Here is a 27459-nt window from a genome sequence, read left to right as displayed (position 1 = left end):
ATATCAAATCTTCATTATAAATGTTTCTAAGCCATAAGTTTTTAGTGTTTTTCTTTCATTTAATATTGATTACGCATTAAAATTAAAGGAACATAAAGAAGATATAATTTAACATTTTTTTAAATTTTGAAATAATTTGCACATTGTATTCTTCACTTATTTATATATTTATTTCACGTCTTTTAAATACACATTTTGAACAGTATTCGATGCATAAGACATGGTGTTCGTCGAAAAACAACAACATGCAAGAGCAAAATCAATGTAACGGAGAGCTAAATCTTGTATATTAATTTTCACCTTCTTATTTCAGCTCTAACTGTTGTAATACCAATATGAGTGCCCAAGCAGACTTGACCAATAACCTGGAAAAATACAATAAGATAAAAAGTATAATAAAGTCAACGTGCAGGGAAAAAATACATTGCAAATTAAATAGACATAAAATGGTTAAATACTTTTTAATAGTGCTTGTAACAGTATACTCATACCTGGGAGTAGGATTTGTTATTGGTCCCAGACTCATACTAAGGAGTAAATCGAATTTACAGTGCTTTCCAAGTCTTGAGATATAGCTGTCACCTAATATAAACTTTCGTTTATTAAAACAAATAGGTACAATATTTAGGTACAACAGTATATACAATCATGAAAAGTTACGTTCATGCGTGCTCTATTGTATCGTTTTAAAACTGTACAAATATCCATGATTATAAACTAAGGAAAAAAAGAAAAGAAAGAAACAAACATGCAAGTATACATCACATATACTCATTTGTATGCTTCCAAATTTAACTTAAATTCAAGTATAAATAATTTCAATGAAAATGTAGTTTAAAGTAGAAAACGTTCTACAACTGTCCAATTACTTTTTTCCTTAACTGATAAGTTTGTGTTATTATAATAAATATAATATAAAAGCTATTGTCTTGTCATATTGGTAGTCCTGAAGAATGTTTAGTGATAAGTATTTCGGTTTAGATTGCTTAAGAATATATACCCCAAGTCAACTTGACTATGACTATGTTGTGTGCTCCTGAAAGTGGTTTGTAACCTATATTTTGCCGCAGTGAATAAAAAAGTATATGCTTTCGATAATTTTAATTAAGATGTACATTCAATGGCAACCTTTTATTCTGTTTATTGTTGACTGAGTTGCACAGTTCGAATATCTTCCTTTTTCGCTTGTTTATATATTTTGCAGCTTCGCAGAACATGTTGATGTTGCATTATGGGATCGCAATGGTGGGCGCGTGATTTTGAACAAACACATAATGCCTACTCAAGAACTTGGTACAATATTTGTCATATACTCCTTCATATGATCGGATCGGCCTTAAAATCAGATAGAACAATGTTTTAGCTAACTGTCCTAGCGTTCACTGCTAGCTATGCATCGTTTTCACGGCAATTTTTAACTTTTCTAGCACTGGTGTGTGGCAAAAACTGACATGTCAAACACGACGGAAGGGCGATCGCCGTGTTTACATCTATGTTGTCATTTCAATGAACGTTTGTCACTAAACTGTTAAGACATTAAACACTTATTATGTATGTTTTAATTAAACATGACGCGGCGTTTGTTTATTTTGCCAGTGCAAAGCCTCTGAAATTTGGTGACGTTTGAATTTCCCTGCAGAAATGGAAGCTTCGTGGCGCCATATTTGATATTATAAACTTACATCCTGAAATATTTTTTGGTAATTTGGCGAAAAAGAAGTCTTTCATTTTGACATTAAGTTAAAAGGTGATTTTTCTTAAGAGATGTTGCAAATTGCTATTATGAACAAATTCCCAATACATGTAGAGGATACTTAAGTCCAAAAAACTAACATGTCATGTGGAGACCCTGTTAAGTTGTTCAGGGAAAATCATTTAGATTTTTTAAATGTGTAATGTAATTAAGTTTGAATGAATTATCTGGTCCGGCTACATTATTTGAATGACAAGCCATACTACTGATATATCTCATTTTGGCTTGTATTTCGGAAGTAAATATTATTATTGACATTAATGATTGAATGTGTTGTAAGCATGATTTAAGTCATTGGTCATAATTCCATCCACGAATAAATCATCCTGTGAAAGTCATTGAATGGAAAATGCAGCTTATTCATGAGGACTAGCTTCTTGTATCAATGTGTGATTTGTCTGAAATAATAATTCACCAATTTGTGAATAAATTCAAACTACTTATAGTTGTGCAGTCAATCCTGAATTTAAAATATCAAATTTTGGCTCAGATAAAATTTAAAATTTATAAAAGATAACTTTTAAAGCACAATTAAATCTATTTTCAGCTTCCAAAGATGATAGACATGTAAAAGTTTTGGCAGTTGACTCAGTTACTGGAGCTGTTTTGACAAGTGTTCACCATTCTGATTGCTCATCTGCAGCAGATTCCATTGATGGAAATTTACCATTAGATACAGACACATTTGAACAGAAGCAAAATAATTCATTACAGATGAATATAGGTGATGATGTGATTGATGAAATATCTCCAGTCATATCTTCCACAAATGATACAGTTACCGGTGACAGTGTAGTGCAGCTTAACCCTCATCAATTTCAAGAAATAGTAGCAAGCTCAACTTTGAATTTAGCTAGTCCACAAGTGATAGTAGTGGATGCTAATAATAGAAATTCATTACTTGGAAAAAGACCTATATCTGGCAATGGTAATCAGCCATCTGTAACAAACAAAATTATAATAACCAAACTTCCAAATTCTAGTCAAGTGCAAACAGTGATAGCTTCACAGAGTGCTAATATTTTACAAGGAACGAGTGTAGTTTCAACCAATCCTCATACACCAACCAAAACAATTACTCTTTCTCAGCATGGAATTGTATCACCGCTGAAAGGTGTGAGTATGGCTCAGGTTGCAGGAGCACCAAAAGTTCCCATCAGCAAGCTTCCTCTATCACCAGCAAAAACTCCAACCAAGATAACGATGATTCCACGCTCTCCTCAGCGCATAGCTCCAGCCAACATTGCCCAGACACTTCTGAACAATAACAGCGTTGGCTCATCATCTTCAACCATAACACTCTCTCCATCAAAAATTATAAAACAACCAGGAACGGTAACTGTGGTAAGACCAGTTTAGTTGTTTACAAAACAAATGTCAACGGTCGCGGTTGAATACCTGAATATTATTTATTTTTTATGAAACTGGGTAATAAACATCAATCAAATACATCACTTGGCCTTAAGATTTTTTTCATTTTAATTCACAAATTAGTACTTCAGAACTGTTTGTGGGTACACTTTTTTTATTGTATTATAATACATCATCATGTTTTTCTCTTAAGATACAAAAGCCAGTTCAACCCAGCATAAGTGGGGCGACAGTGGTGACGATACCGAGACCAGCATCAGCTCAGGCAGGAGTTCGGCAACCAGTGGCAGCAGGAAATAAGTTCCACTACATTCGCCTTGCTAATCCTGCGAGCTCAGCACCAGGTATCAAAAGTGAATAGATAAGATATTATCTAATTTATGTTTGGTTGTGGTATTGATCCATTTTTCACATTCTATGTTTTAAAGTAACTACCTGTAGTTATTCAATGCAATGGAAGGGGAATTTCATTGAGTTTGCTGTATTTAAGTGGCACGAGGACAGCTGATTGCAGTAACAGCTGGAACTAGCGGACAACCGGGAGCTCAGCCAATGAAGATCACCTTGCCTGCACACTCAGTGCCTCAACTGGTATACATACTTTCTTATATTTAATTAATAAATACCAGGGGTTCTTAAGTTCAGGATTTATTAAGTTTAAGATTAATTCTAGAATCAGGATTGAGAGCTTTTTTAAATTCAGACTATTGTAAAGTTGTCAAGGTTGTTTTTGTTTGTAAATTTGCATTAAAAAAAATAGTAAGTACCTTGAAATGAATATAAATGATTTGAAACAATTTCATTAGGAGTCTTAGCCCCTTTGCCGTACTTGGGGCATGATTCGGAGTCAATCCTTCATTCTCAGACCCCCAGTTTTCTTATCAGGATTGACAGTTGTCAGCAGTTAAAATCCCTTAAAAACTACACTTGAAATTTATGACTGTATGTATTTCTAATGAAACTGCATCTTTGATTTTTAAGATTTACTAAAACACCTTTGACAAGTAACTTTTGCAGAGCAATCCTTGTCTTTTTATCTTGTCATTTGTACATGCCACTTGAACATTATGCTTGTTGGTCATGTGAAGATTTTTTACCAGGTGACATCTCGACCAGGAGGTACAGCATTACAGCGGATCATTCTGCCTGCAGCACCGAATCAGGTCTCCATTAGGCCTGCACCAGGCAACACTCTTCCAGGTGCCCAGCTCATCCGAACCACGTTGGCACCAACAGGTAAATGACACCTGTGCTCCATATAAAGTCCAGCAGTCTTTCCTCTTTACAAAAATAAGTCCTAGTGCTTGTCTTTTTGTAAGATACATGGGTGAAAGTTTCTGTTAGCAGACAAGACTCATATTTTCAACCTTCATAGAGGTATTTTTTCCATATCATATTGGGGGATGGTGGGCGGGGTTATTCTTAATTCCAAAAGTAGCAATGACAGGTTACAGTCAAACGAGTTCCATCATTTTCCTATTAGACAACCATCATACAAAGGATTGTCCATTAATGCTTTTAGGTCAAAGTGAACTTAAAAGCGAAAGGTTCATCACGCGATAACTTCAATGTCTGGACCTATTGTTCTCAAACTTGACTTCGAGGCTGGGTCTGACCAGATTCTATTGATTTTGAGGTCATCGGGTCATATTGCCTTGAATGCGAAAATCTTTTCCAAGTGATATCACCACAATGCCTCGACCTATGGTCCCTAAACTGGACATGGAGACTGGGCTGAACAGTAGATGATAGATTAAGAGGTCAAATGTTGAGGTCACGGTCACACTGATCGTGAAAAGCTTGTCCAACTTATAACTTGACAATGCCTGAACCCATGGGCCTCAAACTTTACATGAATGTTGGGCATGACCAGTAGATGACCTTTATGACCTTTATTAATTTTGAGGTTATCAGATCAAAGGCAAAGGTCACAGTTACCTTGAACAAGGTGCCTGCAGCCATGGCCCTCAAAGTTGACATGATGGTTGTGGGTGTGAAAAGTAGATGACCCCTATTGACTTTTAAATGTTTGGCAATCATCTCTTGTTTTAATAAAAAGTCTCAAAAGTTCAAGGGTATCAATAAGAAATAAAATCAGGATATATTTTTAAAGCCTATTTTGGGAATTTTTTTCAAATTCTGTAAAAATAATGTAACATTTCGCCAACACAGGTCATTTTAAATGCACAAGAATGTTTATTAATAAAACAGGAAGTTTAAAAAAATACAGGCTGGTTATACATTTGATGGTCACATTAACATGTGAGGTTTCATTGAAAAATTGTTATTTCTTACTTACACTGATATCTGACACCGACAACTTTTAAGATAGATTTCGAAATACATTGCTAGAAAATATTACACTTTTGGATTAAATGTCGGGTTTAAATACAAAGAGTAGGTTTTTTAAATTGTATTTTTACAGATGTAATATACGTGTACACCCACTTACTGAAACTACTGACGGTACCGTCAAAAACATATGGAATAACTGGCACTTATGTTTTCGTATTTATTTTTTAAATAGGAAATAAATATTTTCATATTATGATGTGAATTTGCAAATCACCTTTACTTTATATGAGCTCATTGTCAACATATCACTTATTAGCATGTCATCTGACATCCTGAAGAAAATTTGTGAGCATTGAATATAATGTTACAGTGTGGAGCTTGAATAAAAGTCACTCGCAATTTGTAAATGTCGCTGGCATTTTGCGAGTATGCGAGTCTAAATTCGAACCCTGGTAACAGGAATTGTAACCCTGACCATGGGAGTTAGAGACATTATAGTTAAGGCATGGAATAAAAACAATGGGAGGGGTAATTTAAGGTGACATCAGCTCAAATTACGACAAGGGGACAGAAATTATGGCAATAGGAAAGGTAGAAAGTAGAAACAACGAAGACAAGCTCTAAAATAATAATTGCAGGGAGTGGAAACTTGCCTGATGCTGTCCATCAGGTTATTAACTAGGTTTTCAACGAAAACCGGGTTATTAGAATGAGGTTGTCATTGGGCGGACGGACAGGCGGGCGGGCGTCAAACATTGGTTTCTGTTCAATAACTTTAGTTAGCATTGATAGATATTGATGAAACTTGGTGTGTAGGTAGCTTATGGGAAGAGCTAGCTTGGGATTGCTTTTAAGGGGGGTGGGGCTAAGGTCAAGGTAACTGTTACTAAAAATAGAAAAATGGTTTCTGCCCAATAACTTTAGTTAGCATTGATAGATATTGACGAAACTTGGTGTGTAAGTTGCGTATGTGAAGAGCTAGCTTGGGATTGCTTTTGAGTGGGGAGGGGCTAAGGTCAAGGTCACTATTACTTAAAATAGAAAAGTGGTCAAGGTCACTGTTACTTAAAATAGAAAAATGGTTTCTGCCCAATAACTTTAGTTAGCATTGACAGATATTGATGAAACTTAGTGTGTAGGTAGCTTATGTGAAGAGCTAGCTTGGGATTGCTTTTGAGGGGGTAGGGTCTAAGGTCAAGGTCGCCTGTTACTAAAAATAGAAAAATGGTTTCTGCCCAATAACTTTAGTTAGGATTGATAGATAATGACGAAAGTTGGTGTGTAGGTAGCTTATGTGAAGAGCTAGCTTGGGATTGCTTTTGAGTGGGGAGGGGCTAAGGTCAAGGTCACTGTTACTTAAAATAGAAAAATGGTTTCCACCCAATAACTTTAGTTAACATTGACCGATATTGATGAAACTTGGTGTGTACGTTGCTTATGTGAAGAGCTAGCTTGGGATTGCTTTTGAGTGGGGAGGGGCTAAGGTCAAGGTCATTATTACTTAAAATAGAAAAATGGTCAAGGTCACTGTTACTTAAAATAGAAAAATGGTTATCGCCTAATAACTTTAGTTAGCATCGACCGATATTGATGAAACTTGATGTGTAGGTAGCTTAGGTACAGAGCTAGCTTGGGATTGCTTTTGAGGGGGTTGTGGCTAAGGTCAAGGTCGCCTGTTACTAAAAATAGAAAAATGGTTTCTGCCCAATAACATAAGTTAGAATTGATAGATATTGATGAAACTTAGTGTGTAGGTAGCTTATGTGAAGAGCTAGCTTGGGATTGCTTTTGAGGGGGTAGGGTCTAAGGTCAAGGTCGCCTGTTACTAAAAATAGAAAAATGGTTTCTGCCCAATAACTTTAGTTAGGATTGACAGATATTGATGAAACTTGGTGTTTAGGTAGCATGTGAAGAGCTAGCTTGGGATTGCTTTTGAGTGGGGAGGGGCTAAGGTCAAGGTCACTATTACTTAAAATAGAAAAGTGGTCAAGGTCACTGTTACTTAAAATAGAAAAATGGTTTCTGCCCAATAACTTTAGTTAGCATTGACTGATATTGATGAAACTTAGTGTGTAGGTAGCTTATGTGAGGAGCTAGCTTGGGATTGCTTTTGAGGGGGTAGGGTCTAAGGTCAAGGTCGCCTGTTACTAAAAATAGAAAAATGGTTTCTGCCCAATAACTTTAGTTAGGATTGATAGATAATGACGAAAGTTGGTGTGTAGGTAGCTTATGTGAAGAGCTAGCTTGGGATTGCTTTTGAGTGGGGAGGGGCTAAGGTCAAGGTCACTGTTACTTAAAATAGAAAAATGGTTTCCACCCAATAACTTTAGTTAACATTGACCGATATTGATGAAACTTGGTGTGTACGTTGCTTATGTGAAGAGCTAGCTTGGGATTGCTTTTGAGTGGGGAGGGGCTAAGGTCAAGGTCATTATTACTTAAAATAGAAAAATGGTCAAGGTCACTGTTACTTAAAATAGAAAAATGGTTTCTGCCTAATAACTTTAGTTAGCATTGACCGATATTGATGAAACTTGATGTGTAGGTAGCTTATGTACAGAGCTAGCTTGGGATTGCTTTTGAGGGGGTTGGGGCTAAGGTCAAGGTCGCCTGTTACTAAAAATAGAAAAATGGTTTCTGCCCAATAACATAAGTTAGAATTGATAGATATTGATGAAACTTAGTGTGTAGGTAGCTTATGTGAAGAGCTAGCTTGGAATTGCATTTGAGTGGGGAGGGGCTATGGTCAAGGTCACTATTACTAAAAATAGAAAAATGGTTTCCACCCAATAACTTTAGTTAGGATTGACAGATATTGATGAAACTTGGTGTTTAGGTAGCATGTGAAGAGCTAGCTTGGGATTGCTTTTGAGTGGTGAGGGGCTACGGTCAATGTCAATGTTACTTTAAATAGAAAAATGTTTTTTGCCAAATAACTTTTGATAGCATTGATAGATATTGATTAAACTTGGTGTGTGGGTAGCTTATGTAAAGAGCTAGCTTGGGATTGCTTTTGAGGGGGGCGTCTCTTTTTGATAAAAGTAAAGATAAAGTCATACAACAAATTAATTGGCTATAATTTCTGATTGCCCATAACAAAAACCTGGTTTCGTCGTATTGCGGCGCTTCTAGTTTTCTTATTGTTGAAAGGAAATTAATTTTTTTTATCAGTACTGGTGATTTATTTTGTTTTGACATTGATTTTGTTTTTTAATTAAGGTATATGGCAGATTTCACAAAAAAGGCAATTATTTGGCCCATTTGCTTTCATTTATTGTTATTGCATGTCAACGTCATATATACAGCAATTGCCTTTCCCAACCCAATAAGAACACCTAATAGAAGTGATTTGTATTAAAATAATGAAAATATTGTGTTAAATAAGGTAAAAAAATGTAAAAATATGCCGATATTTAGGACAAAAAAGACAGAAAATCTTCCCGGTACCAATATACCACTTTTTTGAGGATGCTTTTCAGTAACATCTGGTAAGTATTTTATTCTTGTCTGTTGAATAATGTTTGCAAGAAATGTTAATTAAAACAATAATATATCTAAAATGATTGCATTTCGTTCGTAATATACTTAAATTTTCGGTAATTGCGCATGGTGATAACGTTACGGTAATCTGTCCTCGAATTTTTGTGTAACATTAGCAGACATGATCCACTGCTAACTGTTTTAAGCCTAAACACACCTTTATTAAATCACTGAAAACAAAGACTTCGTGTCGGATAAAAACAGTATTGCATGTAACAAGAAATTGGTCATTCCCGATCATAAAGTTTTTTAGGTCTAAAAATGTGTTAATGTTACTCAAAATCGATTCTGTCCCATTTTAGCATGACGATAGCACCTTTTCTATTCGTGAATAATTTACACCGACTGAGGGTTAACATCCGGGTAGCGATTACTTTTATATTGGACTGGTTCACAGTTGACATTGAAATGATAAAAATAGTGGTGAATACCGTTGATAAAAACTTAATCCAAGTTTGGCTCATTCTGTCCTTCGATGTAACGTTAACATTATGTCACGCTAGCATTAAGACAAGCGCTTAATAAAGCAAGAAAATCGTTGAAATTTGATGACTTTCCCAGAGTCAATTATTCAAACATAACAATGTCGTCTGTAAACTATCGTTTGTAAGTATTCATTCATTAGGTACGTAGTTTATATTGAATTCATACCGCTTTTGTGTTTGATATCGTTATTTATTGGACAGAATTAAGAATTTTTGTGATTATCAATTGACCGTGTTTATCAATCATTTATATAGTTTGTTTTATACTGTATCAAGCTCAAACAGTCTGTGGTAGGTCTGTATTTTAATTTGTTGTGAAACATTTTGTCCAACTGCTAATGTGACATACTGCTAATGTTACTCATTCTGTTTTGTGGTAACACTAGCACATACTCACAATTAGCAATTTATAATATATATGTTTAATATCAAAGGTAATGATAATTGCACCATACTAGAGACATTTATATTACCACAACAAAACATTTATGTTTATAGCTTATCTGATCTGATATAAAAAGAAAACCTATGTTTGCAGAAAACATTTTCTGTCCTGTTGTCCAATTAGGGTTTGTTTCAATAAATTTATTTGAGAAAAACGAAACAATCTTTATTTTTTGTCTGTACAATCTGTTTTATAGATAAATGAACCATTTAGTGCAAGACAAAATACTTCTTTGGATCAAAATATTAAAAAAAAACAAGTTTTTACCATCAATATTGTAACACTAGCACAAATGGTATGGTGATACAAAATTCTTTTTTTTATAAAAATGCATGAATAAATCATTGCAAATGTTCTAAAATATGATAGATAAGAAATTGCTGTAAAAGATTATGTTGAAATTACAAATCTGCAATAAATTTCAAAAATCAATATTCGCCGGGAACTTTTTGGTCACCAAAACGTGAAATCTGCCATATGTCCTAAGTACCAAAGTGACAGCTATAAGGTTCTCATGAAATGTCATGAACTTTGAGTTTTTTTATGTATGATTGCAGGTACTGGTTTACAGCAGATATCTACGGGTGGAGCTACTACATTTTTGTCTACCGGAAGCACGGGGCCCCAGGGTGTGCAGGGTTTCGCTCTTGTCCCAGCATCCTACCTCTCACAGGTAACATTACATCATCCACCAGGCTGGGACAGTTTCCTATTGAATTTAATTAAATTTCAAAAACACCATTTTCACTGAAATGAGGTTTTATAATGGTCGTACTTGGTATTTCAAAGAATCATACAAAAATCCTCATATTCCCATGGCTAAATCCGACACATCAGCTATTTCGTTGACGATTTCCGCCGATCTACCGAAATGACACGCTGCATTTTGTCGGAACTGCCACTATCCTGTTCCATTACTGTCAGTTATGTCGTCACGACCGTTCCGGAAATGCTTGTGCCAATCCAATATGAGTGTCCGGGAACATTTACGTAAACCATCGACCAGATTTATAAATTTCCATGCGTCCTTTAGTGTCATTCCCACTCTCGCAGAGTAGTTAATGACTGTCCGTTGCTCCATTCGCTCGGATGACGTTGACGTTTTTTCACCGGCGATATCTTCCATGGCTTCAGACAATGCATACTAATTAAATGATTTTTAAGTGATGATGTTTGTTTTGGACGTATGTTTAGAAATGACGTTAGTGAGACGTCATGTAAATTTACATGATAAAACGATGCCAAAATAATGTATACCTAGCGTTTATAACAGAGAAAACAATTTCGTAATCGTTAATAATTCAAAGTGATCCGTAGCGTAGGTTACATACTACAATGAACATATTTTTCTATCAAAATATGGATGCTATGTAATTATTTCTGCTTACAAAATGTTAACATGTTGTTAAGATTTATGTGTGACAAGTATCGGCATAGTCAGAAGTCAAAAGTGTGCAATATATAACCAGTCCGGGAACTTTTTGACTGCACCTCGTATAAACGTAATACATGAATAAATCAGTATAGTAATTTCCTATGTCCATTTGTCTAAAACATTTATCAAAAACTGGAATATTATAATAAAAAATATATGAAAATCATGCCTAGTATTATTGCAGTTTGAATAGAATGTGCTTATAAAAATCAGTTACTGGTTGAAGAAGCTTATGTCACATTTTATCAGTGAATGATTTTTCTTTTTCCATATTCCTAAATGCAGACTAAGGGGCTTCAAAAGATGTCTCTTTTTTAAGTGGCACACTTGAAGACGTTTTTTGTATATTGTGTTGCGTTTTATATCAGTTACAAGGGCAGCTACAGCTGAAGCCAGCCACTGTGGCCACACCCCCTGCCTCTCAGACACTGGCAAATCAGGCATCCTCACGGCTCGAGAAGTCCTCCTCAGCAAGCTACCAACCAATAGCTCCCTCTGGGCAGACTAAGACACAAGTGTACGTACATTCAAACCTAATGTAGTCTTTCTGTGCTCAATGATTTGTTAACATACTTAAGTTGAAACTTAGGGCACATCCAGTCAATGTCAAAGAAATATGATCATCAAATGATGATTGAAAGTTACTGCTTGCTTCTCATAGTTCACAGTTGCTTTGCATGGATATATATACAGGGTTGTCATTATGAACCGATTGCCGATCGAATCCATTGTTTAAAATCGTGAAAAAATCGGTTACTTTTTCAGGAATTTTAAAATTGAGATCGAAAACAAAATGGCCGAAAAAGTCGAAGAAAATCGCCGTACTAATTGCCGATGAACACTGTATAGCGACACTGTTCCTTGTAGTACAAACGCTTGAAAAAAATAAGTCAGCGTTTGATTGATTATTCCAGTTTTGAGCGACCAATGATGTGCCGCGATACAAAAAACAAACAACACATGCACAATGGCGCAGCCGAAATCAAAAAAGTTTAAAAGTCTATTTGATTTTGGGTTCCAACAAAGAACCGGTGAGAACGAAAATGCAAACTGGAAACACATTGTTTGTTGTTCTTTTTAAGTTACGATATTGTTTTTGTTGTTCTTTTTAAGTTACGATCGATGCATGGCGCCTGCTTGAAATGTTCATTTTGTTGAATAAAATGTGTTTGTTTTCTGTTACGGAACAAATCTAGTCTAGCGGATCGCGATAAAATCAATGTGTCGTTTCTGATATGTCTGGTGCTGATACCTTCAAACCCCCGCTAAGATTACTCAATATGAAAAGCTAGCGAACTTTCTGAAACAAAATGTAAGATATTATGGTCGGCGATTTCAGCCGCTAAGCTAGATTCTTCCCACTTTTTTTTTTTTCTCGGCGATCTCCAGGTAGGAGGTGATTTCATTGCTTCAAGTTCATTCTGTTGTTAGCTGTTATCAAGGTAAGACAAATGATTTATTATTCAATCTATGTAGAATCTAAGTGTTAATGTAAATTATTTCCATTCCATTAATGATTGAGTCTGGGCCCATAGTTTCGCCAAACTAAAATAGACCGACACCATCAGTCATCTAGCTCTGATTACTATTTAGAACAATTTGATTTGCAGGAGATGACAAGAGATTCTAGAGCCAGATGTGTAGCCACATAATCCAAAATTGGATATTTCGGCCCATTTATATTGTTTTCAAAGTTTGATTTTATTAACATTTAAAACATGAAAATAACTTAATATAAGTTCATCTGAAAGGTACTACTCATATTTATTAATACATTCAATGCAGTTTTGATTCAATTCGATCAGTTATCCAATTTAAAAAAAATAAATTAAATTTAGTTGACAAGTTAAGTGCATTCCTCTTCAATTCTAATAAATTCTTATTGAAGGACCATGCTCTTTACCCTCTCAGTAATTTTGGAAAAATTCAGATCTAGGCTTGTCCGTGAATACTGGTTTTTCATTTTAATTTTTTGATGAAAATATGGTTGTGTTACCTTTATTATTTTTTGGCATACAGACTTCTTTACACCTCTTGCAAACAGGATATTTAGGACACAGTCAAAGGTGTGTCCTGTTTGCAAGATGTGTGAAATGTGTTTTGTTAGGTAGAATAGTCTGAATAAATGTTTTCCAAACAGTCAATTTTGCTTTCAGGAAAACAGGTTTTAGACCCTCAGGAATGTCTAAAATTCGTTTTTTTCTCGGGGGGCTTCGCCCCCCTGAACCCCCGACCAGGGCGTTGCCCTAGACCTAACAAGGGGGCCTAGCCGGCCCCCTTGACCCCTGGCCAGATCTGTTAGATTATTAAAAAAATCGGTTTGTGAAAAACATAATGTCAACCCTGTATATACAATTTATGTACTCTAATGAATGCTCTTTTTTTATGGTACGATGAAAATGATTGACATTGACCAACCATGGACATGTAAATATTTGTGTATTGCCCTGTTTTCAGGCCGTCAGCGGATGCAAGTGGTGGTGCCAGACAGAGGAAGCCATGTAATTGTACCAAATCTCAGTGCTTAAAACTGTAAGTTGACTCAATGTGTTCACTCATTGAATTGAAACTGTAAGTTGACCCATATTATTATTATGCCCCTCTTCATAGAAGAGGTGTATATTGCTTTGCACATGTCGGTCTTCATAGAAGAGGTGTATATTACTTTGCACATGTCTGTCGGTCTGTCTGTCTGTCCGTTGGTAGACCAAAGCTTGTCCGAGTGATAACTTGACATCGGGTCAAAGGTCACTGACCTTTAATGGTAAAAGGATTTTAAAGCTGGTCCAAGTGATAACTCAACAATGCCTAGACCTTGAATGTTAAAATATTGTCCGAGTGATAAATGGACAATGTATGCACCCATGGCCCTCAAACTTGATTTGGAGGTCGGGCCTGACCAGTAGATGACCACTTTTGATTTTAGGGGTCATTGGGTCAAAGGTTAAGGTCACAGTGACCTTGAACACAAAAAGCATGTCTGTGTGATAACTTGACAATGCCTGCACCCATGGCCCTCAAACTTGACATTTAAATTTTGGGTGACCAGATGATGACTCCTATGGATTTTGAGGTCATGGTCATAACTCATATTCATCATAATTTTTTTTGTCATATTTACTTATTCCCTGCTGCTAGAAGCTAAGAGGATACATTTTTATCTGCAAATATCAGTCATCATCTGAACATGATTAAAAACTATACCTACTATCCTCACACTTTGAATGGTCATAGTCTTAAAACTGCCTCAAAGGCTTCCAATGTCAATGACAAGTAAGCTGTCATTTAGGTCCATGCATATTTCATTCAATTGTCCAAATAATCCTGACAACATGGCGCTCAGGGGGGCATAATGTTTGACAAAGAACTCTTGTTGAAAGTGTGAGTTGGAAAATTTAATTGTAATTGAATAAAAAATGTAAAATGACCGATTGAACTAAGACTGCAAGTTGACTCAGTGTATTGAAGCTGTAAGTTGACTTATTGAACTGAAACTGTAAGTTGACTCATTAGATTGAAACTGTAAGTTGACTCATTATATTGAAACTGTAAACTGACAGGGATAGGATTTGTCTGTGGATTCGGACAGATCCGATGCTTTTGGTTGTTACTGTTTTTAGCTGTACTGGCCAAAGGCCAGAAGAGCTTATGCGATGGTAATGTGTACGTAGTATGTGCATCCGTGCGTTCGTGCGTCTGTAAACAATTGCTTGTGAACACGATACAGTCTTCAGTTTTGATTGTATCGCGATGAAACTGGTACAGTATCTAGATATCCATTAGAGCTCGGTTCCTTTCGAAAACCAGCCAGATCCGCCCATAAATGCCTAGATTATGGGCCATGAAAGTTTTAAAGAAATGCTTTCTATTTTTAGCCAGGTCTGCATGAGCGAATTCTATTTTTAGCCAAGTTTACATGTACATGTAAATTCAAGTCTAGAGTTAAGGGAGACAATTTGCAAGTCTAGGATTTTGAGAGACAATTTGCTTTTTGCTTCTGCAGTTGATTTTGTGAATTACTTTGCCTTGTTCTTGTTGAAAGCCCAAAGGCCATTTTTTAGCTTTAAGTTCTGTAGTTTGCGCATTCAGCTTAACAAAATTGGTTGTGAATGTTTAAGTTATGCACCTGGTGTCATTACTGGCCACACCCAGGGTTCACAGGTTTGGTAAACATAAATCTGGAAAGGTTTGAAAATCTTTTTGTGTGTTCGTGCATCCATCTCAGCACAATTGATTGTGAATGTTTGTTCAAATTGATCAATGTTGTCCAAGGATGCCCTTGACTTTGACCTTTTGACCAACTTTTTTTAACGTTTAAAACTACAGAAATTTTTACTATGATTACAGTTTTGAAAGCATTTTTTTTTTGTCAGATGACTTTTACTTGGCACGTATCTGAATAGTTCATGCAACTAATCTGCTTACAATACTTTCTGGGCTCAGATGTTGAACATGCTACGTTTTCAGGTTACCAAAACACAGAACATAAAGTATATGTCTGTTGCCTTTTACCCATACATACATGCTCTGGATTGATATGACCACAAAAGTCATGCCAGTAGAGCATAGGCCCTTTTGGGCCTCTTGTTGTTGTTAGTATTGACTATCCAGTTTGCTTCAGGATAGCCCTCACATGAGCTTCCTAAAACCAGTTTTAATTCTATGGCAGGGTGTCTCACTCATTTTGACTCCTTCTGAGCTTGAAGTGTCCCCAAAATCAGCGCCCAAATGGTTTCTGCCTTTCATCTGCCAGTTCAATCCCTGGTTTGTCCATTGAATTGAAAAGTTTTATAAGTTGGTCCATTTAATTAAAACTGTAAGTTGACTTATTGACTAGAACTGTAAGCTGGTTCATTGAATTTTAACTGTAAGTTGACCCATTGAAGTAAAACAGACCTATTGAATTGAAAATGTAATTTGACCCATCAAATTAAAACTGACCCATTGAATTTGAAATCTAAGTTAACCCAGTGAATCACTTTTTCACTTGTACATTTGTTAATGATTTTGCGGAAGAACTCTGTTTTTTCAGGCTCTTTTCATATTCATTTTGTATACAGCTTCATTGGCTATCATGAAGTATATCTTTATCGAAAAAAATATATTGAAGTACATTTTATACATATACATATATTTTCCTTTATTAGGCCCCCCTTCGAAGAAGAGGGGGTATATTGCTTTTCACATGTCAGTTGGTAGGTCGGTCTGTCGGTAGACCAAAGCTTGTGCGAGTGATAACTCAACAATTCCTGGGCCTATTGTCAGCAAACTTGACATGAAGGTTGGGCCTGTCTAGCAGATGACCCCTATTAATTTTAGGGATCATGGGGTCAAAGGTCAAGGTCACAGTGACCTTTAATTTGGAAAAATTGTCAAAGCCTGTCTCAACAATGCCTGGACCTATGGCCTTAAAACTTGACATTGAGGCTGAGTCTGACCAGTAGATGATCCCTATTGATTTTAGGGGTCAATGGGTTAAAGGTCAAGGTCACATCCAGAATGCTTAAAGGTTGTCCAAGTGATAACTCGACAATGCCTGCACTCATGGCCCTCAAACATGACTTCGAGGTTTGGCCTAATCAGTAGATCAACCCCATTGATTTTAGGGGTCTTGGGTCAAGGGACAGGGTCATAGTGAACTTGAAGGCAAACTCCACAATATCTGGACCTATGGTCATCAAACTTGACTTGGAGGTTTGGCCTAACCAGTAGATGAACCCTATTGATTTTAGGGGTCAAGGGACAGGGTCATGGTGACCTTTAACACAAACTTTACAATTCATGAACCTATGGTCCTCAAACTTGACATGAAGGTTGGGCCTGACCAGTCAATGACCCCTATTGATTGGGTCATTGGGTTAAAGGTCAAGGTCACAGTGAACTTGAACACAAAAATCTAGACTGTGTTAGCTCGACAATGCCTGCACCCACGGCCCTCAAAGTTGACATTTAGGTTAGGAGTGAGTGACCAGAAGATAACCCCTATGGATCTTGAGGTCATATAGTCAAAGGTCAAGATCACAACTCATATTGGTCATTAAAAACTTCATCTTATTTACTTATTCCCTGCTGCTAAGATAATACATGTTTATCTGCAAATATCAGTCATCATTTGAACATGATTTTAAACTGTACCTTCTATACCCCCACTTTGAATGGTCATAATCTTAAAACTGCCTCAAATATTCTTGACAACATGGTGCTCATGGGGGCATAATGTTTGATAAACATCACTTGTTATTTACAGGTATTGTGATTGTTTTGCTAATGGAGAGTTTTGTCACAACTGTAACTGTAACAACTGTGCCAACAATCTTGACCATGAGGAGGACCGGTCACGAGCCATCAAACAGTGCCTTGAGAGAAACCCCCTCGCCTTCCACCCTAAAATAGGTATGCAGATACTCATCATGGCTTATGTTCTCTGTGCTCTTTGCTGAAACTAAACTGATTGCTCCGCATGGCTTGTGAATCCTGCGCCAAATTTTGGTTAAAAATTTAGCACCATTCCCAACCTTAAAGTATGCAATTATAATATTATGATCTGGATTGCAATTTACAACAAAATATTATATTGTTGTTCGCAACAAAACAAAGGTAAATAGTTATGACTGTGTAAGTTATTGAATATAATATACACAATGGATTGTTTTAAAAGTAAACTTTTGTTGTCATCAGGCAAGGGTAGAGCTGGTGAGAAGGACCGTCGACATAACAAAGGTTGTAACTGCAAACGCTCCGGATGTCTAAAGAACTACTGTGAATGTTATGAGGTAAATGTTAGATTTTAGCTCGTCAGTTTTTGTTTCATGTGTGAAGCATATAAAACACAGAATTAATCTGTTACGCGCCATCTTTGGCGCTAAACTTGGTTGTTAATCAATAACTTATAAACGCCTCTGTACAGTTCCCAAACTTTGTATGCACATTGGTCATGGTCAGAAGATGACCCCTGTTAATTAAGGGTCATTATGTCTGAGGTCAAGGTTGTGGTGATTTTTATAAGGAAAATGGTTTCTGATCATGAATTATAGATGATTTGTTGTAGATCCCTCAAATTTTCATTCACATTTGTTATGGTCAGAAGATGACCCATATGAATTAAGGGGTCAAAAAAATATGTGAAAAATCGGTTTAAAAACCTTAATACCATAGATATAGATGTCAAAATCAGCAGCAACCATAACTGTTCGCATAAATGTTATTGAATCATGAAAATGTCAAAGGTTTTTAAATAGAACGACACATGTACATAAACAATAAAATAACGCTAATAACAATCCAGATGTAGCTCTCCATGGTTGGGAAGTGTAAAAGCAACAGCAATTGCTAAATGTTAGGGAATTTTACGTAAATGTTGTCAACATGTCAACAGCTTCAGCTAAGTATTACAAAGACATTATTTGACCCAAGGTTTATAATGTTCTTGACTGCATGAAATAACTGATGATAGATTTTTCTTGAAAATAGTGGAAGATGTCATTGTTTCAATTTTTATGCTTCAAAAGGTGTGCATATAAATATTACATTGTTTGTGTGTTTGTTCCTCTGTCCTTTCATCTGTTTTCTGCTCTTGTCTGGATGGTATGTTCGTCATGCATTGTGCAAATTTGAAATCACCTGGCACAGATGCAAGGCACACAAAGGCAATAGTTTGCACGCAAGACCCACATCTTTACCTGCAAGGTGAAGGCCACACTTACAGGTTTAACATTATGGAATGCCTCATATATGCATACAGAGAATAGGCTGTAGCATCCAAGCTGTAAGTTTGTCATGCATAGTGGGACTTTGAAACGTGACACAGATGCTTAGCAACATTTTTTTTGCAGGACCCATGTCACTCATATCAATATCTCTGTATGTGTTGCAAGCAAGTCCCAGATCCTTACATCTTTATTGATCCCTCCCCTTTACACTTGAAGGTAACCTTCATGGGGTCATGATTAATGCTCATAGTTTATGTAAGCTGTTTCTAAATGTATTTATATTGTATGACTATGTACCTTGTTGGTATACGTCGAATAAAATTATGTTCATGTTCATGTTCATGTTCTAAATGTAGGTATATTCCATGAAGTCTGGCACTTCGGGTGAAATTCATCACTGAAATGAAAGTTTTTGTTTAATTTTATCTTTTCTCATGAGCTGATAAAACCTGAATTTTTAATATATATTTTTCTCTCATGTCAGAGTTGGTCTAGTTAACGTCAATAGCAAAGAAAATGTAGCTACATGTATTATGTCACCTTTTGTTCACAGGCAAAGATCATGTGTAACTCCTCGTGTAAATGTGTTGGGTGTAAGAACTTTGAAGAAAGCCCCGAGCGGAAGACGTTGATGCACCTGGCGGATGCGGCAGAGGTGCGTGTGCAGCAGCAGACTGCAGCCAAGTCAAAACTGTCGTCCCAGATCTCTGACCTCCCCACACGACCACCACCCTCCGGCTCAGGAGAGAGGTACCATACAGTTGACTCCACTTATAACAAATTTATCGCAACATTCCAAATTTGTTGAAGAGTTTGTTATGACCATACAACAATTTCCGTCATAGTTTGTTACAAATGCATAAAGGCTTTTGTCCCATGAGCATACATCAATGATCTGTTATAATAATATGTGTCAAAGGTATTAAGTAAGGAATTATGTCTTAAAGTTGTTGTCCCTTTTCAGGTATTGCAAAATTCTTGATTAACCCTGAAATCAGGATTGACAGGGTTCGCATTGATTTTAGTTTTAGGAATATCTGATCTATAATTCTAGTTTGTTATAAACGTTAATTTCAACATCACTAAGGACTGAATTCAGACTCAGAAAATTTAAGTTATATCTGATTTTCAGTTATTCTGTATTGTTGTAAAAAAAATGCTGTATAGTTAGTGATCTGAATGCACTTGGCAGGCTTTAATGGTAAAAAACGTGTAAAAATTGGCCTATTTTTCCATTTTAAAGAGGTAATGTTATGTTAATAATTCAAAAGTTAATGTCTTTCATAGACTCTAACTGCACTTCACTGCTTTGGGATTTTTCATAAAACTTGAGTATATGATTACGGTATTACCAAGACTTTTTGCAAGTTAAGGTCATGAGAAAGTTTTAAGTCCAAAGGTTTTTCGAGTTTGCAGTCTGTACGAAAGTTCGTCGGACCTCGGCTCCCGCCGATAATAAATGCCGAGGTCCGATAATCACAGCTATATTGTAGGCCCTCATGTCCGGCAATAATTTTTGGGGCAAAATGATTTAATAAATATGTGTCAAACGTTTAACTTGTTAATTTTATTAACTAACGTATGTTTACTTGATCAAACCAACTTAACCCGAGCTCCTCTGGTTTTGACGAATAGAAATCATTAATGACCCGAAAATGATGCATAATAAATTTGTAATACTATTTTAAATTTGTATTATTAACATTTGAAAGGAGCCGCAAGGCATGCTCTAAATGCCTTTTTAATCAATTAAAGTCAAGAGCAATTATCACCCGAAGTGACAAATTATTATCGATCTGGAATCTATACGGTTTTCATGTCAATTAGCAGCACTTGAACTCAATGATGTGATAACCATTATGCAAAATAACGGATACCTTCAGCTTTTTCACTTAGTATGATGGTTTAAAAAACAACAATGCTTAAATATATTTTGTTTAAGTTTTTTATACCATGTCTATATCAATTTAGAAATATATTTGTATTAGATTTTAATGGGTAACAGATAAAAATAAACATTTTTCGTAGCACATGGTCTAAAAAGCGCAGGAAGCAGGTGCGCACTTACCTTCTGTCAATTTGATAAAAGTGAAAGGAGAACTGCGTAAAACGTTGCCAGTGTAGAGTAAAGTTATATAATATAATAATTTAATTGTTATGCCATTTATGAAAAAATAAAAACAGTGTTGCAATATTGACAATAGGAACGTTGAATGTTTTAGTTTACTTCCGGAAAAAATGAAAAACATGAAAGTGAAACTGAAAGTAGAAATGGGAGATGTCAGTGCAACTCAACAATCGCTGTTGCATGTAGGATTCTGACAAGGATGCATAGGGTTACATAAAGAATAGTAAATGCATAATTCCTGTTTCACTGAACATGCAGTAAATAAATAATACGTTCATACGAGTCAAAACATAAATGTCCAAGTTTTGACCCTGGGATTTTTTTTAACCACCTAAGAGCAGGAAATAAGACAACAAGGTATAGTCCAGTGCTCAGGCTACATGTAGACCTAAATAGCAGGGTGTGGTAACCTGCTGGTCTTTTCCAGCCTTCTGCTGCCTTTTTACCACACCCTTCAGTGCCCTTTTGTTTGACAGAGCAGTATTTCAGAAATTAAAGTATAAAAAATATACCTAATTTTGACACTAATTAAAGTAAAGATAACAGCTAAGGTGTCCATAGCATGAAAGTAGTTACTACACATACACAATAAGAATTTATCATTGGCCCTTGCAATAATGCTTCATGAAGGGTCATTCAATGCACATCAAAATTGCCTTTTAATGGCCTAGCACCCTACCCTTTTCAAATACTGACTGGAGCACGGGTATACTATTAAGTTATATTGATATATTTTTTCTCTTTCTTGAGATTTTTCTTGAATAAAAAGTGAATTAATACAGCTGATCCTAATAAAACACTGGAATTGTAATATTTTTTCATTTAAGTTTTGGAAGTATAGATAATCATGTACCTTGCTATCTTATGACAGATGAGAACTATAATTTATAAAGAAAGACCAAGTACTTAGAAAAACAAGAACAGTGACACTTGAAGATCTGATTTTGACTCTTGAAAATCAGATCTCAAGAGTCATTTTCTCTTCGGTTTAAGACAATGTTGGAAGCGCTGACTTTCAATAAATATACAAAAAATGTTTGGTCCTGCAAAAACTGGTCCGGTCCTGCAATGTAGGCTGTATTGCAGGACCTCGTTTCCTGCAATGTGATAATGACTTTCGTACTGACTGAGTTTGCATTATTTTTCAGATATAACAGCTATATCTTGGAACGTTCCATTTTATAAAAGGAGGATATTTTAAGACTGAAGAATGAGATATTGAAATGTATTTTTAGATTGCCATTCTCGTTTGTGACGTCTGAGGTGGTGGAGGCGACCTGCGCATGCCTCCTGGCCCAGGCAGAGGAAGGCGAGCGCCAGAAGATGCCCCATGTTGTCCAGGAACGCATGGTCATTGAGGAGTTTGGAAGATGCCTCCTGCAGATCATAGAGTCAGCAAACCGGACCAAAGGTAAGCTTCTGCGTCAAGCAGTGAAAATTGGCATTCTATGGACATTGTAAGAATGATTAAGGAAAAGAATCTTAGCACAAGTGGAGGTCGGAATGGTTCTCTGAAGTTGACAAAATCTGTGAAAGATGGGAGAAAAATGGCTGAAATAAAACATTATTGGAGGGTATGCTTGAAATTGAATGGTACACATTGTCAACTTCATTCAATTATTAATATACTTATTGTGGCATATTTTATCAAAACCATCAGTTGAATTAAGTATAAATAAAAGGGAAAACTTTCAACTGGGTCACATGATAAATACTTAGGTCATTAGGTCAAATCTCAGATATTTTTTTGTGTCTGGAACCATATGGTAATAATTGGTCAGATTATGTCAAACTTGGACAGAATGTTTCTCTTGATGAAATCTCACCCCATTTTATAAGTGGAACATATGGGGTCAAAAAAATAAATAAATTGGAACATACTAGAGGCAATAAAATTGGTCCAATATCTTTGAAACTTTATCAGAATGTTTTCCTGAAATTTATAGCAAGTTTGAAACTGGGTCACTTACTCAAAACGTTTTAAGATATTCAAATGAAACTTCACATGTTGCAACAGATAATCAACAGACGTCAATAAAAATGGCCCATTACTCTGGCTTAATAATAATTTCAAGTAACGCCGCTTTTTTACTTTAATAAAGATGAAGATGTTTTGTTTCGCAATGCTCTATACAAACTAAGCATAGTTCTTTGAATTATTATCCAAGTAAATCTTTTTGTGCTGATTGGGTTGGTTGTGAACACTTCGAAGCAGTTATGGGGTTATCTGTCTTTGAATAGTTTTGAAAGTGTTAATTCCTGAATGGTAAGGGCTGGAGTGCAGACATCTGGGATTTTTCTGCTACTTATTTATGATAAAATTTAAGTGTTTCCACGAGTTCAGTATGATAGCCATGGATTTAAGATAAAAAAATGAAAGGAATATGTATTTGTTATGAAAATTGACAGTCCATTAGTTGTATCGGCAAGAAAATATATCTGATTTTTTTGTCCACCTTCAGCACCAGACCCAGATGACACTGGTTGACAGTCTTATCACAGTCCGATGTTCATCACCATAGGCAGCTTTCTGTGAACTGTTGAGCTTTCCCCTCTTCCTCGTCTGTCACCGCACAGCAATCCCTCATCTGTGTGTATGAAAGGGGCCAGCTGCTAGCTTCGTTCAGGGAACACAACGTACATAGGCCGAGTTGCAACAAACTGCGCAACAAGAGCCCATGTGTAGCTCTAGTTGTGAGGGCCGGGCTGGTTTTCCCTTGCCTCAACCCATCTTTATACACCGGGGACACAACACTTTTCATTGTGTTTAATAATTGAACATGCTCATTATTGAAGACATATATGTAACTTATTTAAATTTTTGTATACACAATTATATTATCTGGAAATCCATTAAGAGTTTTATCATCATTATATTCTAGCAGTTGACTTGAAAGGAAAAATATAACTGTAGAAATAGTGTACTATCACAATTATGATTTATGTTAAAAGTGCTATTTCATTTACAATATTGTTCCTATTTCATTTTTATGCCCCCTTTTGAAAAAAGTGGGGTATATTGTTTTGCACATGTCGGTCGGTCGGTCGGTCGGTCTGTCGGTCGGTCGGTAGGAATACCAAATGGTTTCCGATCAATAACTTGAGAACGCTTTGACCGAGGGACCTCATACTTGGTATGTGTATTGGTCATCACCAGCAGATGAACCCTATTGATTTTGAGGTCAGTGGGTCAAAGGTCAAGGTCAGTGTGACCTTTACATGAAAAACGGTTTCCGATCAATAACTTGAGAACGCTTTGACCCAGGAACCTCATACTTGGTATGTGTATTGGTCATCACCAGCAGATGAACCCTATTGATTTTGAGGTCAGTGGGTCAAAGGTCAAGGTCAGTGTGACCTTTACATGAAAAACGGTTTCCGATCAATAACTTGAGAACGCTTTGACCCAGGAACCTCATACTTGGTAGGTGTATTGGTCATGACCAGCAGATGAACCCTATTGATTTTGAGGTCAGTGGGTCAAAGGTCAAGGTCAGTGTGACCTTAACATGAAAAACGGTTTCCGATCAATAACTTGAGAACACTTTGACCCAGGGACCTCATACTAGGTAGGCTTATTGGTCATGACCAGCAGATGAACCCTATTGATTTTGAGGTCAGTGGGTCAAAGGTCAAGGTCAGTGTGACTGTAAGCTGAAAAAAGGTTTTCTGATTGTCCATATTTTATTTTCTTATATAGTAGACAGTAGAAATTTATATGTCACTAAATGCATGAGTTGAAGTATCAGTTTTCAGTGAACATCTAGTTTAATTATGCCCCCCTTCGAAGCAGAGGGGTTATATAATTGCTTTGCACATGTCGGTCGGTCTGTTGGAAGACCAAAGCTTGTCCGAGTGATAACTCAACAATTCCCGGACCTATGGTCATCAAACTTGACATGAAGATTAGGTATGACCAGTAGATGACCTGCCTCATATGCATCCAATGACAAATCAGCTGTCATTTCAGTCCATGCATATTTCATTCAATTGTCCAAATATTTCTGGCAACTTGGCGCTCAGGGGGCATAATGTTTGACAAACATCTCTTGTTTTTTTTAATTTTTGTGAAGACATAGTCTTTAAATCCTGTGCAATGTATGGCTAAAATAGTTCTGCTACATTTTTCAGCTTACACATTTTGGTTGTGTGGCACAAAGATGACTTTTATGGCAAATAGGGAAATGTGTGTATTTACGGTTTATGGTGCACCTCAGTTGCAAAGATATATTGAAATATTTAAATTTATTTTTAGAACAAAAAAGAAGAATACTATATCTTGCTTATATATCAACGATATGGATCAGATTATAGTCTACTGTGATCTTTCTAAGAGTATAGAGCTTGAGTTTAACAAGTCCTGATTTCAGTAGCCACGGCAAATATCAAAGTACCTCTCTGCATTCTTGAGTTTTTCGAAATAAATTTTATTCACTAAAAGGCCTCCAGCCCATAATACATGTTACAATGCAAATCAAATATAACAAAATACATATATGTAACTAAATAAGACATGTTTTAGTATTAAAAAGCTGTTTTATTAAGTGAAATTCAATTCAAGGCCTTTGTTTGACTATTTGCAAATATTATACCTTACATAAATGTGTCCTTTCTGTGTATATATAAAATCGATCGATCCGTATATCACTGTATTTTGATTAAAATCCAGTTTTATGACGTCAGCGGTCCATATCATATTTTTGGCCGGTCCGGACCTCGCCAAAATGTAATATGGACCGCTGAGGTCATACAACTGGAACGCGTGACCTGCTTTTGTCACAACGGCAAAAATTGTCGCAACATAAGCTATGTACAATAAATCACATCCAAAGTGCTTTAAAATTAACAAATGGTTATATAAAATGTTCGGTATAATATAAGAAATATTTACACACCACTTCGGGCCATATGGCATTATAAGTACCGGCCAGTCAGCCCCGAAGGTGAATGGACCTCGGCTTACGCCTCGGTCCATATACACCTTCGTTGGCTGACTGACCGGTCCTTATAATGTCATATGACCCTCAGTTGTGTGTAATATTTCTTAATTAGGTTATGTACACTCTTTCATTAACAAAACAGCATAAACAGGCAATTTGATATTTTTTCCTACTCAGTGCTATTCTTCCAATACGGCTTCTGAAATGTCAAGCTGGCCGTCTTTGGACAGCTTAAATTTTATGTATGCAAAGGTTTTGAGTGACCTTGTGAATAAACTTAACGGTACCCCTGATACCTACCTTTACTTTCATCTATAAATTTTTAATCAGAGCATTCTCATATGTACTAAATTGTATTTAAATAGTACTCTATTTTAAAGTTTATGACTTAATAATTATCCATAACATACATTCAGTTGTGGAATAATTTGTAAGCTCATGTATTAAGTTGTTAATTTGATACTTCATGGGGACAGTCGATTGTTTTGGAGAACTTGGATATAAGGTGTATTGTTATATGCACCTAGATAATAATAAAACCATATTGCTCAGTAGTTAATACATAACATTTTACGAATAAATGTACATGTATATCATTGTTCTTATGCATTCTGTACTTTTCAATGTAGAAGCTGGCTTTACAGGTTAATGATTGTTGTAGGTGATTGTTATGACTGTGTTTGATGTGCAATATGGTTCGTGTTGACTGCTGTTATGGGGTTATTTCTATCAACAGACTGTCTGAAACTGGAACTCCTTGTTATGAAATGAGTTCAAAGCATACTTTATTTCAAAGTGATATTTAGGAATAAAACTAATCATTACAATGTGAATTATTATTTACTGTTTGACACAATTATATACTTGTTTTTTAATTGACACTGTCGTCTAGTAGAATCTTTACACCCAATAGAGCTAATGGTTGATATGCACAAAGTGTGTAAAGAAAGTGAAAACTAAATGACTTCAGTTTTATAACAATTAAAGTTAAGAGAATGCAGACTCTTCCATACACTCTTTGTTTAGGTCTCATTGCTTGCCAGGGGTATTTTTTATATAAACACTTAATTGGTCATTTACCGGTACCACTTCAACTAATCTGTAATTTGAAACTTTTTACTCGCATGAAATTAAACTTACTAGATCAAGACAATACTCACCTTTCTACTAATGCCCTTATCTCTGACTTTACTGTTTAGTTTTTCTTTGTAATTTTTTGGTCATGCTTTTTGTTTTAAAGTGGAAAAATGACAGGTGATTGCTCTTTAGATCTTTAAAGACTGCTGTAGTGAGAATTTAGGCCATTCGAAATATCATTTACATGTATATGGCATATAATGATGTTAAGAATTTTTGTT

The 27459-nt window shown here is 35.9% G+C and overlaps 1 protein-coding gene across 3 annotated transcripts; it reads left to right on the top strand.

Annotated features, from left to right (window-relative positions):
* Positions 1–1229: 1229 nt before the first annotated feature.
* Positions 1230–27358, top strand: LOC128207552 (protein lin-54 homolog). Of its 3 annotated transcripts, none has more exons than XM_052910536.1 (13): positions 1230–1293; positions 2301–3097; positions 3318–3468; positions 3615–3715; positions 4225–4360; positions 10447–10562; positions 11693–11841; positions 13782–13856; positions 17572–17717; positions 18003–18097; positions 19587–19783; positions 22397–22572; positions 23624–27358. In XM_052910536.1, the coding sequence occupies exons 1-13, from the start codon at positions 1275–1277 to the stop codon at positions 23647–23649; spliced, it is 2184 nt and encodes a 727-aa protein (XP_052766496.1). In that variant the 5' UTR covers positions 1230–1274; the 3' UTR covers positions 23650–27358. The 3 variants fall into 3 exon arrangements, with proteins under 3 accessions (XP_052766496.1, XP_052766506.1, XP_052766517.1); XM_052910546.1 differs by lacking the exon at positions 1230–1293 and adding an exon at positions 1489–1700; XM_052910557.1 differs by lacking the exon at positions 1230–1293 and adding an exon at positions 1489–1747.
* Positions 27359–27459: the final 101 nt, after the last annotated feature.

Source organism: Mya arenaria, chromosome 2, assembly GCF_026914265.1.
Source record: "Mya arenaria isolate MELC-2E11 chromosome 2, ASM2691426v1".
Taxonomy (NCBI): Eukaryota; Metazoa; Mollusca; class Bivalvia; order Myida; family Myidae; genus Mya; species Mya arenaria.
The sequence above is the reverse complement of the archived record's forward strand: the minus strand, read 5'-3'. Positions and strand labels throughout refer to the sequence as shown.